At 42.5% G+C, this 17498-nt stretch overlaps 1 protein-coding gene across 2 annotated transcripts in view; it reads right to left on the bottom strand.

The window, feature by feature from the left end:
* Positions 1–991: 991 nt before the first annotated feature.
* Positions 992–17498, bottom strand: part of NAB1 (NGFI-A binding protein 1) — a 32028-nt gene continuing 15521 nt past the window's right edge. For both annotated transcript variants that reach the window (XM_037912271.2, XM_043525220.1), the window contains exons 5-8: positions 8920–9030; positions 7118–7277; positions 3995–4144; positions 992–2719 (exon numbers count right to left, since the gene is read on the bottom strand). In XM_037912271.2, the coding sequence (XP_037768199.1) occupies positions 2628–2719; positions 3995–4144; positions 7118–7277; positions 8920–9030 (513 nt within the window). In that variant the 3' untranslated portion in view covers positions 992–2627. The remainder of the gene's footprint in view (positions 2720–3994; positions 4145–7117; positions 7278–8919; positions 9031–17498) is intronic.

Here is a 17498-nt window from a genome sequence, read left to right as displayed (position 1 = left end):
TAACAAGTGCATAAGAACAGGCATCATTTGCCAGGCTGGACTTTGGTCAAAAAGTACCCTGGGGGGAGCCAGAATCCATCAATTCCCCACAGCCAGTAGGCTGAGTAAACCTTCCCCTATACCTGCAATGGTGCCTCTTCTTCATCAGCAGCCCAATAGGGTACCCACTCATAAGCCCGGCCCATCTCTCCTCAGAGGGGACTGCTGTCAGCCAAGACTCCCTGCCTTGGAAAAAATGAGTGATAGACTATTTGCCATTATCAAGTGTATGTGAGATCTGGGAACATCTTAAATAGTTTTGTACCCGGGAGGTTGAAACTATCACACAGCTGCAAATTTAACATGATAAAAAGTGCCTCATATATTGGGAATGACATGGTCCATTGGATTATAAACCAAAATACCATCCTAGAGCTAACCCACTGATGACAACTTAATCATACTGTATTTACAAACTCAAAATAAAAATATTATATACTTTAATTTTAGTAAATTTAATACATTAGTGTTTACAAAATAAATGTTGTATTCTAATGAAACCATGATGAATGAAATGAGCTATTTTCCCCTCCCCCTACTGTAAACCAGACCAGTTAACTCTTAATATATTTAAGAGCTTCATGTGGTCCAGCAGAGATTTTGGGCATGCTAGATGTTGACAAAACAAACAAAACAAAACAAACCAGAAGGAAGTTTCCTGAATCTTTAAAAACTTGTTGCTTGTTAAATTCTATTACTAAACTTGTACAATTCAAGCCTTTACAAGCTTCCAAACTGTAATACTGTACACGAAACTACCCAGATACAAACCAGTGCCATGACTAACATAACGAACTGAAGAAACATACTTACTACCCATTCTATTATCTCTCAACATAAAGGAGCAAATATAACAACACATTCAACCTCTTATTTCTAGCAATGAAGTTGCAAATTCCACTCAAAGTAAGTTTCTTCAGTAGTGAGACAGTACAATACAATTCAAGAAACATTTAAAAAACCCAAACGTTTTAATAGTATAAAAAGTTGTTTACTGGTGTTTCTACTATAAAGCTTTGTTCCACAAATCAAAAGTGATAAAATAATTAAACATGTTTACAGTGATCAGAGACTGCAGTGTAGACATTCCAGCTCACATTTTGTTGACAATTTCAGTACAACGTACATTATGATTGAATAATCATTACATATCTAGGACACAGCAAAACTGCAGATGAAGTGCACACCTCACTGTGGAAGTTTATCCTTTACTTGGAGACTTACTTCCCTGCCTCAGAGAGCACTGTGGGTAAAAATTATATTCAAAACTAAGGTGTATAGCTATTTTGACTGCAGAGATGCAACTATACAATAGGAGTTACACTGACATTATGGATGTCTACACACACACACACCCCCCACATTAAATACCAAAATCCCTAAGTTATAAGCTAATTCCTTGTCTTTAGACAAAATGGCATCTGCAAAAATGAAAAACATACAAAAAAAGAGTCAAATAAATAATGAATACAGATGTTAACTAACATATACAAAGGAACATATTGGCATACTGTATGCAGTATATGGTATACTCATAGAATCACGTGGGTTGGGAAGCACCTCATAATGGGTCATTTACCAGTAACGTATCCCCTTCCCCCTATTCTCTGTTATTTTATTGTTCCTGGATATTGAATATAACCTTTTGAATACTGATGCATGAATCCTGCATTTTCCATCTTTGCCACAGTTGTGATGCATTTTGTCTTTAACATCCACAGAGAACTTCAAAATATTCTAAGTGTCTGAAGCACAACTTTTGCCATCCTGTCCATAATGTCTAGTGTTCTGAGTTCCCTCCCATATGAGAGCATAGGAGCCCTGGCTTAGCTACAGTGTCTGAAATGATTGTTGTGTCTAATGAAATTGGAGCCAATAAGTAGGATGCTCCCATATTCTGGCTAATATTTTCCTATTCACCATTCCCATGTAGTGGATAGGTATATACTGTAAATGTATTACACATAGGCTGCTGAAACCATTAAAATAACATTAATAAGTGTCAAATGTGTCTGCTATAATACAGGATCAGCTTTATCAAATGCTATATCCACATAACATTTTAAACCATGAAATATTTTATGTATTTGCTATTTTTTCCTACAAATACCATTGCAACTTGCTGTTAGTTGTGTCACTCTAGGTTTTCTTACACTTTCTCCAAGGATTTTTAACTCAAATGTATAACAATCATATCTATGCTAGATACATGTAAAGTAGACATTGAAATTTCAAGTAAAATGAACTGTAGCCACATCTACTGGACTCCATACGTGTCCCAACATCTAGATTTACTTTGATAAGTTATACAAACACATAATACATTCTTAAATAAAGGAGGCTCACAATATTAATTTGTGAACCTTTCCACATTATAAAACCACTTTAAAGGAATGTGTATCCACCTGTATTACTGTTTTGGATTGCAAAGTCTCTTGTTTTTCAGTCTCCACAGACTGCTGTACCAGTTCTTAGGCTTTGGCTATGAAATCTCTTATTTGAATGAGGCAACACTGGTTATTAAGGCTTGTTTGTTCTCTTCTAAAGATTTATTCTTTATTCTGATGCCATTTTCCAGAGTAGGATGACTATCTTGTATCTTCAGGTTCTGTTTTTATGACCTTCCTTTCTATGTTGTTAAAAGCTGAGTGAGGAAAGTCTTTTAAAATACCAAGGCCTTCTGCAAAAAAAAAAAAAAAAAAAAAAAAGGGGGGGGGGAGGGAGAAGAAGAGGAGCTGTTAAGAAATATTGTGTCAAAATAAATGTCTTCTGTTTTTGCCCACTGAACTACATGGGTGCTGATGACATATCAACATTCACAGAAGACAAGATTCTGCCCTACCCTCCTCCCAAGGCATACGAGCCCTGAACTAGGTCAGAACCATCACAATTCCACAATCACTTCTCTGTAACCCCCCATTCAACAGGAAGCAGAGCTCAGCAGTACTGCTCTCTGCATGAGCATGTGGAATATTCCTGGATGTGGGAAGACCATGGACTAGAAGGTTCTGCAACCACACAGACCCTTGTTACAGGCAGCAGGTTGCAATAGGGAGGGGTTAGGATAGGCATGAATAGGATAGACACAGCATTCTTCCAAGTGCTCAAACAGCACAATAGTCTCAAGAGGAACCGCTACCATACACCCACCCTTGAGACATCTCATTATTATTCCTAAACCTTGAGGAAGAAGAGTCTCAAGACTGCTCTTAATATTATGCCAATGCACCAGTTTTATATGTAAAATGCTTTGCCAAAAAACACAGGCATCCAATTCAGACTTCATAGTGGAAGAAATATTCTTAACAGCATTCGAGATTTTCTCTGTATGCCTGCGTTAAACCACAGGAGAAACAGTGACCATAAGTCACTGCATAGAAAGGCTAGCAGAAGCACTTAAAAGCCAAGTCTACAGAGTCAAAACAACAGAAACTCTGCTGTGGCTGAACCAGGTTCTAAAATGGTTTGGTCCAACCCAGATAGATGGGGCTAAATCTTTATAAACAGAGTTGAAGGCACCTTTTCAAAAAGTCTGTTTGTAATATCATTTGGTCCCACTCACACAGACTGAGCCAGATCACGTTACAACCATGTTCCGCCACAAGAGAGCTCAACAGCAGTCGTTCTGCTTGGCTGTTTTGTCTGTGTAGATGGGTCCCAAGACTCCTGCCTTATGTGTGAATAGTTATTGCATCTCCTGCCCAAAGCATAAGTGAAAACATGGCAATACTTAAATCTCTCATCAAATGTTCAGTATGTTTCTAGATTAACAAGTCATTCAGAGGTTTCAGTTGCAGCTTGGTTTCAAGGTATCAATCTGCAGACGGTGTCTAGGAACTAAATTCTTCTTTGAAAGGGATAAGTAGGTGTGTGGCTCCCCACAAACTTTCTGAAAGCCACCTGTCAAAGGACGTTACGGGGCAGCTTGTGGTGCTTTACAATGGATAACACTTACCTGAGGGCAGAGACTTTGCCTCACCACTGGAGTAAAGTCGGATCAGGTCACTGCACAGAGGCTTTCCTACGTGCTGCTCTCCATCTAGCGAAATGTGTTGCAACTGTCTATTTTGCAGATTTGACATTCGGAGATTCAGGGGCCTCTCACCTGAAAGAGGTCAATACTGAAATATTCAGTATTGAGTATGAATCAAAGCAATGCTAGAAATCAAAATTAAGGCTAAAAAAAGGACACCACCATTTGATCAGTGAAAAACATTCTAGATTTCAACCATGCAGGAGAGATTTCTAGTACCTAAAATGCTGATTTGCAGATGACCTTTCTTCCTCTCCAGGCTGCTAGTGCTGCTACAGATTGGTATGGCTGAGCATCAATCCCTCATTTTGCTCAAAAACACGTCAAGATCCAACTTCCCCTTCCATGCTGAGCTTTGTTAGTCACAGAATTTAAGGCCACAAGGTACCACCAACTCATCTAATCTGACCTCCTGCATACCACAGGCCAACACCACACTAAAGCTAACAATCAAAGTTAGACCAAAGTATTACAGCCCACAGGTGGCTTGACTATCATGTGCCACAGCAGAAAATAGGAGAGACCAAAGTGCCCCAATGCCCAAGGCTCCTGCAGCGGCCGGGAAACAATTGAGACACACCCAGATGGCAAGTGACCCTCACCCACATGCTACAGAGGAACTGAAACCCCCCCAAGAAGGACACTGCTAATCTGAGGGGGGAAATTACTTTCCAACCCCACATAGAATCATAGAATATCAGGGTTGGAAGGGACCCCAGAAGGTCATCTAGTCCAACCCCCTGCTCAAAGCAGGACCAAGTCCCAGTTAAATCATCCCAGCCAGGGCTTTGTCAAGCCTGACCTTAAAAACCTGTGAGGAAGGAGATTCTACCACCTCCCTAGGTAACGCATTCCAGTGTTTCACCACCCTCTTAGTGAAAAAGTTTTTCCTAATATCCAATCTAAACCTCCCCCATTGCAACTTGAGACCATTACTCCTCGTTCTGTCATCTGCTACCATTGAGAACAGTCTAGAGCCATCCTCTTTGGAACCCCCTTTCAGGTAGTTGAAAGCAGCTATCAAATCCCCCCTCATTCTTCTCTTCTGCAGACTAAACAATCCCAGCTCCCTCAGCCTCTCCTCATAAGTCATGTGCTCTAGACCCCTAATCATTTTTGTTGCCCTTCGCTGGACTCTTTCCAATTTATCCACATCCTTCTTGTAGTGTGGGGCCCAAAACTGGACACAGTACTCCAGATGAGGCCTCACCAGTGTCGAATAGAGGGGAACGATCACGTCCCTCGATCTGCTCGCTATGCCACATATGGCACTTGGTCACACCCTTAGCATGTGAGCAAGAAACAGCCAGTCAAGAACCTGAAGGAAACCACATGAGGGTTCAACAAGCCTGCTACGTTGTGACTCTGTTTAAATCTTCACAGCTGTACTCTCTTTACATGGCATTCTTCTCAAAATTATTTGTCCAAAACTCACAAAAAAGCTGCGTAATTTGTAATGTCACTTAAGAAATAGTTCCTTCACTTCCCCTTCTACTCTGTCTCTTTTTTTTAATCCTTACATCCTTAAATATTATGTTCTTGTTCTAAAAAGAAAAAGACCTTTTTATATATTATATTTTGTTACATTACTAATATTTAATTTCATTTCACAGTAAAAACATCATTTAAAGCAAAACAAACCCTCTCACGTTCTAAACGTAACACAGACACAAGAATCCAATCTAATCCTCCTTCCAACAAAAAGCCTCTGAACACGCTCTGGGGATTACCATGGAACCCTTTTAGAACACTAAAGACTGTCAGGTGTAATTAAAATGTTCTTAATTCTTGGGGATTGATGTAACCAGCTCCCCATCTTTTGGTCAACTACTGTGTACAGAGATAGTTAGCAGGAAGTGATACCCACCAAGTCACCAGCTTTACCTTCTAGGTTAGTAAGCAAAAGAGTAAAAGTCTTCTTCCTGGGAAAGGGGCTTCTGTATCTCTGCCAGAGACCCAGAGGATCCCTTCCCTCTCCCATACACTACTTCTCTGAAACCATCATAGCTCAAGCAGAGTACTAGGATTCCTTGTGAATGCTATGCCCCTCCTCAAAAATCAGCTGGAGCAGTCACTGTGAGATGCCCCTGCAGCACCCCCTGGATGAGATGCAAGAGACAGGGAACAAGACTGCAGTACAGCTCTCCTGCATGGCAGTACACTGAACCACGGTTTCTTGCCTATTTGTAAAGTTTTAAATAGAGGTAATCCAAGGGCCAAATTCTGGCCCCGGTTACAAAAGTCTACATACAGAACATCTCCACTGAAGTCAATGGGGTTTCCCCAGAGTTACTGAGCAGAATCTGGCTCTATCTCTGGTTGTATCATTTAAACCAGTGGTTCTCAAACTTTCCAGACTACTGTACCCCTTCCAGGAGCCTAATTTGTCTTGTGTACCCCCAAGTTTCACTTCACTTAAAAACTATTTGCCTACAAAATGAGACCTAAAAATACAAAGAAGTGTCGCAGCACACTATTACTGAAAAATTGCTTACTCTCTCATTTTTACCATATAATTATAAAATAAACTGATTGGAATATACATTTTGTACCTACATTTTTGTGTGATACTTGAGCCTGTTTTTCACTTGTGAGCCTTATCTGAAGCTGGAGTCCCGGGGGTGGCAGGGCTGAAGCTGAAACCCAAGCCCTGCTGACGAAGCATGTAACTTAGCTTTGCAGGGCCCCCTATGGCATAGGGCCTCAGGCAACTGCCCTGCTTGCCACCCCCTAAGACCAGCCCTGCACTTGTGATCCCTCAAAACCTAACCCATGACCCTCTGGGAGTCGCAACCCCCAGGTTGAGAAACACTGATCTAGATGAGTTGACTACCCCCTGCAAGACCCCTACGTACCCCCATGCACCTGTAGTTGAGAAACACTGATTTTGACTGTAAGCTCTTCCAGGCAGGGATCTTGTCTTTACTTACCTGCTTAGCATCCTCCACACTACTGAAGCTATATGAATAACATCAGTACTAACAATGTTTGCATAACACCAGACAAATTGGATGGCAGCAATATCATGCCTAGAAGCTACTATACCTTGTCCATCCACATTATCTAACGTCACGCCATTGGGGCTGTGCTCTTCTGAGCTTTGTCTGTAGTACCCTGTGGAAAGGCGTCTCTCTGAGTGTTGCAGTCTCTCTAACCCTGCTTGGTTACAAAGAAACTCCATCTGTTTGGCCATCACCTTTTCAGACTGCAAATAAAGCAAGAATATATATATATATAGAGAGAGAGAGAGAGAGACATTGCTCTACAGGAAAAAAATAATACCAGCAGGTAATCAAGCAAGCAGTCTAGATATAGTTATTTGTTGGCTCATATGTACTCGTGTGCTTTACAGCTACCTCAAAACTATCAAGCAAACAAAATATTTTTGCAGCCACTAAAGCCATGGAAGACAGCGTCATTCAAAGTGCATAAAAACATGTGTTCTGTTTTAACCAGTCAACATGATATTTCTTAGTTCTTACCTGAGGAGAACAAACTTTCTGCACTTTAGGACTGCTGTCTATACTTACAGAAATTCCCAAATGCAAGATCTGTCTCTTACTTATCAAATTTAGCCCTATTGGAATAAATGGCTCTACAAAATATTCCAAGAGCAATGGCAACATCTGCTAAAAACTTATGCCAAGATTTTACCAGACATCTTGGAGTCTTTATTTTAGGAAACAACAGTACACAAGTTTAAAAATCTGCCATTGTGAAAGTGTAGGATGACAGTATGTTTGTGGGGGATAAAGGTGTGAAATGTCTGTCTAGAAGATGAAGAAGACCTATACACCTCTAGAGAGTGAAATTAAACAATGTGGAGCAAAGTGGGAGGGAATGGTGTATAAATGTTTGTCATCAACTTTAGTGCCAAGAGAATTTTAACTTTCAAAATGATCATGTTCCCAAGGCTATGACTAAACATCGTATGAAAATAAAAATAAAAAAAAATAAAAAATCACCAGTTAAAAAAATGTCCATTTCAAAGAGCCACACAGAAGCATACAAATAGAAAGGGAAGCAAAAATATGTAGAATTAGCATCCACGGATGCTAGCAAACTGTGAAGTTCATTGATTTCTCTTTGTAGGTATTTTATAAGTGTCACCATTACTACTTGTCTCTATTAAAAAAGAAAGAGCTGATTCTTGCAAGGGGCTGAGCGTCTCTTGGGAGATGTGAAGTGACCTCAACTCCCACTGACATCTGTGTGCTCAGAAGATAACACGACAAATTAGCTGACAGTGTAAAAGAGAAGACCATGTCCTAGGTTCTCCAGTAAACTGATGACATTTAGAGCAGGGAAGGAACCTGTTCTGTGTTTCTCCTATAGAACATGATGATCTCTAAAGCGGTGTGAGTAAATACAGAACCTTGACTTTAGGTCTCGGCACATAGGTAAAGGGAGAAACAATTTTTTAACACTTTACTTTCAAGTGTATTTTAATCGATGGTCTACCTGGGGGTTCTGTTAATATTTTACAAACAGAAACATTACTTTTACTTTTAAAAGGGTTTCACTTCTATGCGGCACGTATTGTAATGTCAGTATCACATTCATTCCCAACAGTAGATGGTGCATTCCTTCTCTTGTCTCAAGCATAGAAGGTGAGATCCTTACTTCCTTGCAATGAATGAAGATAAAACTATAGAGTGTCATAACAGCTCAAGAGTTAAACCCATATTAGCAGTGATATTATCTCAGCTAGCCCTGGTGATCTTTGAGAAATGAAGGTAATGATTTTAGTCATCAAAATATTATACAAAAATCAGCCTAGAAAGCAACTGTTACTATTCTGGACAGCATCTCAGTAGAAACCTGATAGTTTCATGTGGTTTGTTTACCTGGGAATTAAGAGCTGCCAAATCTTCACTTTTGCCTTTCGCCAAGGCAAGTGGTACTTTCTCGTGTTGATAAAGTGTTTGGACTGTGTCCTGGAAATCAGGAAAACCATCCTGTTGAGCAAAAACAAACAGGGCATATGATTTTGTTTTGCTTTTAAAGAAAAAGCAATGTATCATATGACTTAAAAGAGAATATTCTTTAACTCCGGTGAAAAACCTGAACTGGGATTTAAGACCCTGAAACAAGTTAACCAAACTATGCTTCAGCAGTGCAAGATTCTGCAGCAAATACGATCTGGCTCATACCACTTGCAGATCAGAGGCTTGTGCCACGCCTAACACATCCAGGTATAAATCCAGAGTAATGCCATTGACTTCAATGGAGTTACTCTGGAGCTCAGACAGTATAACGGAGCAGAATTAGGCCCAGTATTTTGTGGTTTTCTTTTGGATTTAGCAGCTTGGGTTTTTTGGATTTTTTAAAGAAATCAATGTTATAAATGCAGACTATTGCTCTAACTTTGACCATTTGCATCTGTAGCATCCATGAGGCTTGCCGTACATGCAGACTAAGACCTTGAGACTGATCTTAGATACACAGTAGTAGAATTTAGTAACTTAGAAAACTGGGCAAACCACCACAAAATTCAACATGCTGCAAAGACACACAAACTATACTGGTCTCACTGTAAAATGGTAGTGGCTTATCTTTACAAGTTCTCTGCATGGCAAGCTGCCCACTGAAAAGCAAAGTAGCATGAACTTTGTATGCGGCAGGGAACAGTTCTGCTCTGCCAGGTGCATGGATACTAAGCCCCCAAAATTATTTATCCATCTCTAACTTTTATGACTTGCAAATCTCCCAAGTCTCTTCTGCATGGGAAAATTGCAAGTTGCCTTACAGTCACTTGCTGTATGTAGCAAGGTTCAAAATTAAATATTCATGCAGTTTAGTGCTTTACAAGCAAAACTCATGTAAAGCAATGGAGATGCATTATTATTCACAAGAAAATGCAGCAGGGAAGAGAGCTAAATCAAGGGAGGAGGCTGGAGAAAGAAGTAGGATCTAAAAACAATAAAATTCATAACTAGGAGATCATAGGCCTCTTGTCCCAAAGTAACATTTTGAGGAGGATTACAGGCAGTGCCTATAGCTGGGGTCAGCAGCCGACGGCACGCGAGCCCATTTTTAATGGCATGCTGCTGCCTGCCGGGGCAGCAGCAGTGTGCCATTAAAAATCCTATCCTGCCCTACCCGGCCCACTCTTCTCTGCCCCCCCCCCCCCCCCGCAGGGGCAGGGGGCAGAAGCTTGGTCCTGCCGGCTCCCCTGCCTCTTCCCGCAGTGTGCTGGGTTCCTGCCTCTCCTCCTCCTCTTCGTCCCTCCCTGCCGATCAGCTGATGGCCCTTGCGAGGGGGTGGGGGAGGAGCGGGGTCAGCATGCTCGCTGCTCCTGGCGGAGGCAGAGAAGAAGCGGGGGCAGGGCCTTGGAGAAGGGCGGGCGGGCGTGAGTGTGTGAGAGAGAAACAGGGCATACCTCCTCCAGTCCTCTGCCGTGAGCACCCCACGACCCCAGCCCACACCCCCAGCCCTCTGCCCTGAACCCCCTTCATACACATCCAGCCCTCTGCCTTGAGCCTCTGCCGTGAGTACCCCACGACCCCAGCCCACACCTCCCAGGCCCCTGCCCTGAGCCCTGTACCCCCCTAACACACACCCAGCCCTCTGCTTGACTCCTTTACCCCCCCGCACAACCCCAGCCCTGACTCTGGCACCCCCACACATACCCAGGCCCCCCACACCCCATGCCCTGACACCTGCACCCCCCTCACAGGCCTCCAGCCTTCTGCCCTGACTCCTGTACCCCCTCACATACCCAGCCCCCCTACATCCCATGCACCCCCCAAATCCTGACTCTTGCACCCCCCACATCCCCACCCTGAGCACCAAACGGGAGCTCCTGTACCCCTCCCACCAAATGGGAGCTGCCCAGGTAAGCTCTCCACACCCAAACCTCCTGCCCCAACCCTGAGCCCCCTCCCTCATTCTAGCTCCTGGCCAGACCCTACACCCCAACCCCAAGCCTGCTTCTTCACCCCCAGCCCTGTGCTCAGTGCACTCCCACCCTCAGCTCAGTGCAGAGAGAGAGAGAGAGAGGAAGAGAATGGGCCAGAACCAGGGAGAAGGTAGATACCCACTGTATGTGGGCAGGGCCAGGACCCCAGACCGGCAGCGGGCTGAGCAGATCCAGCAGCCGGGATCCCAGCTGGCAGGAGCCAGCGGATGGAACCCCTGAGCAGCAGTGGGCTGAGCCGCTCAGCCCACTGCTGGTCTGAGGTCCTGGCTGCCAGCCCCGCACAGCCCGCTGCTGGTCTGCGGTTCTGGCTGCCGGCCCCTTGCCAGCCGGGGTCCTGGCTGCAGCCCACTGCTGGCCTAGGTGAACGGAACCCCAGACCAGCAGTGGGCTGAGTGGGCCGGTGGCCTACGAGCAACATTTTAATTTAATTTTAAATGAAGCTTCTTAAACATTTTGAAGACCTTGTTTATTTTACAGTACAACAATAGTTTAGTTATATATTATATGGACTTTTATAGAGAGAGAGACCTTCTAAAAAACATTAAAATGTATTAGTGGCACGTGAAACCTTAAATTAAAGTGAATAAATGAAGACTCGGCACACCACTTCTGAAAGGTTGCCAACCCCTGGCCTATAGAAAGCTAGGTATTCACACACAGGAAAATAGTGCCTGCCCAAAGAGTTTATAATCTAAGAAAGGGAAAGGTAGCATTCCCAGAAGAAAAAACTGCAGAATGATACACTGCCTGTGACTAATAAAGGAAAGGGAAAAAAAGACAGAAATACCTAGTGAACAATGAGGCCTATGCAGTCAGTGGCCTACGCAACAGTGATCAGACACAAGTGTAAAAAGAAAAGGAGTACTTGTGGCACCTTAGAGACTAACCAATTTATTTGAGCATAAGTTTTCGTGAGCTACAGCTCACTGCATCCGATGAAGTAAGCTGTAGCTCACGAAAGCTTATGCTCAAATAAATTGGTTAGTCTCTAAGGTGCCACTTTTCTTTTTGCGAATACAGACTAACACGGCTGCTACTCTGAGAGACATCTGTGTCACTTTAAATGCCGTCAGGAGGTCTGCTTCCCCCTCACAGTGCAACTCCATTCACTTCAGTGAGGTTACTCTCGCTCCTTGAGAGGAGAATCAGGCCCAGAGTGTTTTATGCAGCTCTACCCCACCCCAATTTCCCCAATGGAAAAATACAATCCAATAAGTATTTACCACTTTAGAACAGTGTAAATTCTCCATAAAACCTCACCTGGAAACAGAAAGATGCTGGAAGTCCACTAGAAAACACTAGCTACTTTTACACTTAGACCTCAGTTTATTGTGGGGTGGGAGTTTTGTTTTGTTTTTTAAGAAGAGGCCTCAACTCTGCCTGTGAATGCCTTACATTCATATGTACATGTAGCTGAAATTTTGAATATGGACGTACAACAGCACCAATGATGTAATTTAGTGCCATAAAATGTGCTTACATATATTTACATCAGCATTTGTATGCCAGTGTAAAATTGAAGTCCGTTTTTCAAAAGCAGTCCCACTGAGTATGAATGGTTTCTGCTGCTTTGTGTTATCCTCACATACATTTCTTCAATAGGCAATTGGATTCTGGATCACCATTCCTGAGATGTGCCCCTACCGCACTGTTCTTTTGTTCACAAAGACTTATGATATAGGAATGGATGACTAAGAAAGAGGTAGCAGAAGGTTAGGCAATTCAGCATGACATCCGTCCATGGCCTACTCCTAGCTAAGCATGCCTCTCCCCATTCCTCCTCCCTACTGCATACTAGGAGTCTGCAACACACAGCACATGTGTTTCTTCCATGCTGCTGCATTGTTTTTAAAGTGGTTTCTTATAGCAGATATTCTCAGTCTCACATGTGTACTTTCTTTCCCCGCCAATAACACTTTTCTTACATGAACAGCAGATTTTAATGCTTCTGTTCTTTTGATCGGGAGAGAAATCCCACACCTCTGATCTTGGCTCTCTTTTCAACCTGCCTGGCAATGGTGTAGGTGGGCATCTGCCTTCCCTCTTTTCTCTCCAGAGCTGGCACTGACTGCAGATCTTTCCTCTGAGCTTCCTCTTTAGTCTCTCATTCCCCTCTGGGTCTCTTACTCTCACTGAGCTTTTTGAACTTGGCTGTCTCAGGCTCTCCCACTTCCCCGCCTCTGTTTTAACATTGCCACTCACTTGAAGATTCCTTTGTTATTACCAGCACAGGGAAGAGCAAGAACTTTATAATTCTCCTCTACTTTCCCCTCCTGGCCGTCAATACTATATGTGGAAAGCGAACCTCTTCACACACAATTTAAAAAGGCAGAAATGAGGAGAATGAGTAGCCATTCTCTCTATGCCATTTGCGCAATATACCTGTGACTTGTTTTGTTTTCTGAATTGCTGCCACAGCAGCTCATTGCTTTGCGCAGCATTACCAGTGACTCATCAGAGATGACAAAATAAGGGTCCCCCCCACCATACTCGTCACAGAAGGAGATGGCTGCTTCGTGGGAGAACGGAATGCTGTTTGCATCTTTGCTCTTCCCTACTGGGGTTTATCCAGAAGAAATTTAAGAGCCACAGCACTTTCTTTTTATTCACTCCCAACTCCCATCCCAAGTAATTCCAGTCCTTCTCTCACTCCCTCTATTCCTTTAGCCTGCTATTTTCCTAGAATTTCTCTCTTTTCTCTACACTCAACTCCCACAGCCTCGCTGCCCACTCTATCAACAAAAAGGGAAGGGCACACGGAGGAAGAGAAAGGCTCTTACAGGTAATCTGATGTAATTCGTGGTATTTTGTTTCTTTGTAATGCTTGTGTGAATTTAGTGCTCATGAAAAGGAAGAATTTGCAAGAGTGGCTGGAAGCAGGCAATGTGTAACTTTGCCCACACAGCCCTGTTGGTACACCTACATCAAGCCTAACCTGCAAAATCCCAGATTTTTTTTTTTTTTAAAAGGTCACTTTGCCTGTTTCCGAAAGCAGTCATTTATATCCATGCAACGTGAGGTACGAAACACTTCTAAATCAGCATACTGGCCTTTCACACTGCACTTTGTAGAGGTATGACTACCTAATTGGCAAGGCAATGGCAAATCATGCTCCAATGTTCCAATCCTGCCTCATGCAATAAGTGAAATTACCTTTTAAAAAGAAAAGCCAAGGTCAGGCCTGATGTCTCCACAAGTGAAAAGCCAGAACACTAACCCACTGTGCTTCCTCACTCTCTGTATTCAGAGACAGAAGATGCAGCAGTACACCTTTCAAAAGCATGGATGGACACTATTTCCATCCAGTATGGAGAGAGCGAATTCTGCAACATTTGCTACAATGTTTTCTCATATTCTACCTTTTGTTAGAAAAATACTGCTAACAAAAAAATAAAAAGTCAATAGTGAGATATGTTTCCCCAAGAAAATAACCCTGTAAAGGAAATGTGTAGTGAAACAATATAACTATATATTTTTGAAAAATTAATATAACCTGCAATGTAAATTAGAGCCACAACTCATTAACACAAGTGAAATAACTGTCCTGCCACATAAATGCTATCTACAATAATACAGAACTCCCAAACATACAGAAAAACGTGGTGGTAAAGTTGGGCGTGTCACCACTTTGTCAGTCATTCTGTATAGTCGGGATTATGTCCTCTTTAATGAAACAATGTTTTGCTTTAGTACGTCTGTGCAGCGCACAGCAGTAACAGGAAGATTCAGAAAAACATCATTTTGCAGACTGAGGACATTCAGTTCTTCAAGGAAAAATATCACATAATTGAACTACTAGTCTTTTAAAATAAGTAGAAAGAGCGTGAACTATGGTGCTGAAACAGTGAACAAAAAGCCTGAACGTTCACAACTCCGTAAATACGAGAATACTTTCTCCAGCGGTGTATAAGTCTCCTCTCCAAAACAACAGCTTCCCAAACAACAGGCTAAAGCAGGGGCGAGCAAACTTTTTGGCCCGAGGGCCACATTTGGGTTTGAAAATTGTGTGGCGGGCCATGAATGTTCACAAAATTGGGGGTTGGGGTGTGGGCTGGGGGTAAGGGGTTGAGGGTGCAGGAGGGTGCTCTGGGCTGGGGCCGAGGGGTTTGGAGGATGGAAGGAGCATCCAGGCTGGGGCAGGGCACTTGGGTGCAGGAGGGGGTCAGGGGTGCAGGCTCCAGGAGGCGCTTACCTCAAGCAGTTCCCAGAATCAGCGGCATGTTCATCCTCCAGCTCCTATGTGGTGGCGCGGCCACGTGGCTCTGCGTGCTGCCCTGTCCACAGGCACCGCCCCTGCAGCTCCCATTGGCCGTGGTTCCCAGCCAATGGGAGCTGTGGGGGCAGCGCTTGGGACGGGGGCAGCGTGCGGAGCCCCTTGGCTGCCCCTACATGTAGGAGCTGGAGGGGGGACATGCCACTGCTTCCGGGAACCGTGTGGAACAGGGCAAGCCCCCGATCCCGCTCCCTGGCCAGATGTGGCCCCCGAGCCGTAGTTTGCCCACCCCAGCCTAAAGTCTCAGCTTAAATCTACTATGTTTTCCCATGTTTCCATGGTTCCCCATAAAAAAAAAAATCCTATAAAAAAAAAAATCACCCACCCATGGCTTGTCATTTCAGTTGCTTAACCATTGTTAACTGCTACTGAACAAAGGAAAAAATTTCCTAATGGTGAGATCTTAGACTGTGGAATAGTCTAGCAAGAGAAGCAGTGGAAGCACCATTGCTTGAGTCATTTAAAACTAGACTGGGCAAAAAACATTGGAGAATATCTATAGGGAACCACGGTACTGTATATTGGCCAAGGGTAGTGATGGTGTAGAGATGGAGTAGATGACTTAATAGGGCTTTTCCTAGCTCTAAATTCTGGGTTTATAATACAAAAAAGCCAAGACAGGTCAAATCTCAACACAAACACACAGAATTACTGGCATAGGAGCTGTGAGTAATCCTTCAGAGCACACATTTACACAATTCAAATTATATATTTGTAAGTGCTGTCCAGTGCTGTAATCCATGTGTTGCACAACAAAATGACCAGAGTGCAAAATGACTAAATTTAAAAAATGGTTTTATTTATATCTGGTTTTTCAAACTAAACTTCTCACTTTCAAGGGGAAAAAATGCACCTGGTTGAGTATTTGCCACAGGAGACTGGCCTTTGCATAGATAACAAATGTAAATACTTGCACTACTTTGAAGTAGTAGAATTGACATATGACATATCATTCCTCACTGAAGGAATGAAATATGAAAAAAGTGCTATTCCAATGTATTGCAAACCCTTACATTACAGTTACATGATGAAGAACATAGCATGTAACTTGGAGGTATGTGTTATTATAATGCAGACCCCATACTTAGCACATCGTAATGTACTATACCATTTATTTTAGTAGATGATATAAGGAGAATTGTAGCTGCATCAGATGGATACCCAAGCATGAGTGAAAAGGCTAATCAGTTAAAAAAAAATCATAAAGGAAGATGAGCCAGTCATATTGGATACTTATGCATATCTATGTAATGAGCTATTTAAAATGGACTGAATTTACTTTCCAGCAGCAGAAACTTAAGATATTAAGTAATACTTAAGGTACTGCATATGCTCTCAGTCTGACCTTGAGAATATTTCCTCTTAACAAGGAATTGCCAAAAGAACTTATGTTTAATTAAAGTTGTGTGTAGATGTGAATTTTTATATTTTATGAGTGTGTGTGATATATATACATGCAGACAGATATAAGTACACACACTTTCTATGTGTATGTGCGTATATGTGCTGATAGATACGTTTTCATTTGCAATTAATTTCTCACTTATTGTCAGTTTTGGTGATTTACCTACAGGCACATATGGCCCATATCCTGCCATCAATTCCTATGCAAAACTCTCAATTAAGTCAATAAAGAGTTCTACATTTTAGATCTGATCCAAAGCCCAATGAAGGCAATGGAAAGACTTCCACTGACTTCAGTGCAATTGGGCCCCATAGGAAATAAAGCTGATGGGAAGATATTGCCTAGAGCTTGCAGTACATTTTCCAATGGGAAGAGTCCCACTCAAACATGGAAAGCAGAATACTTGGACTGGATGTTCCACAGGGCAGAATTCTGGCCTATGTTTTCATAATCTAAAGAAAACCAGAGTGATGCTCTTTCTATACATTTAACTTTTTTTTTTTTAATTAAAAATAGGATACAAAAAGTATCGGAGTCATCTATTCGGTGTTTATTTTTCCTAACTTAATATTAATACTGTGACAGAGGTGCCTAATTAAAAGTAAAAATTATTTTCTCTAAGTTTACAGAACTATGTCAGAGCCTTATAAGAATTTCCCTGAGCCATAGAAAAACAAAATAAAAACATACAAGATAATCAAGTTCAATGGAAAGAAATCTCCATGAGGAACCTCTGATAGCTTCCCCCAAACTGGTGTCTCAGGGGTGGACAGGACTTGCCTCCCAATCTCATGGCCCAAGTCAGAGAGACTGCAGGAAACGCCTG

The sequence above is a fragment of the Chelonia mydas genome, chromosome 11 (assembly GCF_015237465.2).
Source record: "Chelonia mydas isolate rCheMyd1 chromosome 11, rCheMyd1.pri.v2, whole genome shotgun sequence".
NCBI lineage: Eukaryota > Metazoa > Chordata > Testudines > Cheloniidae > Chelonia > Chelonia mydas.
Note: the sequence above shows the minus strand (reverse complement) of the source record. Positions and strands in the feature narration are given on the sequence as shown.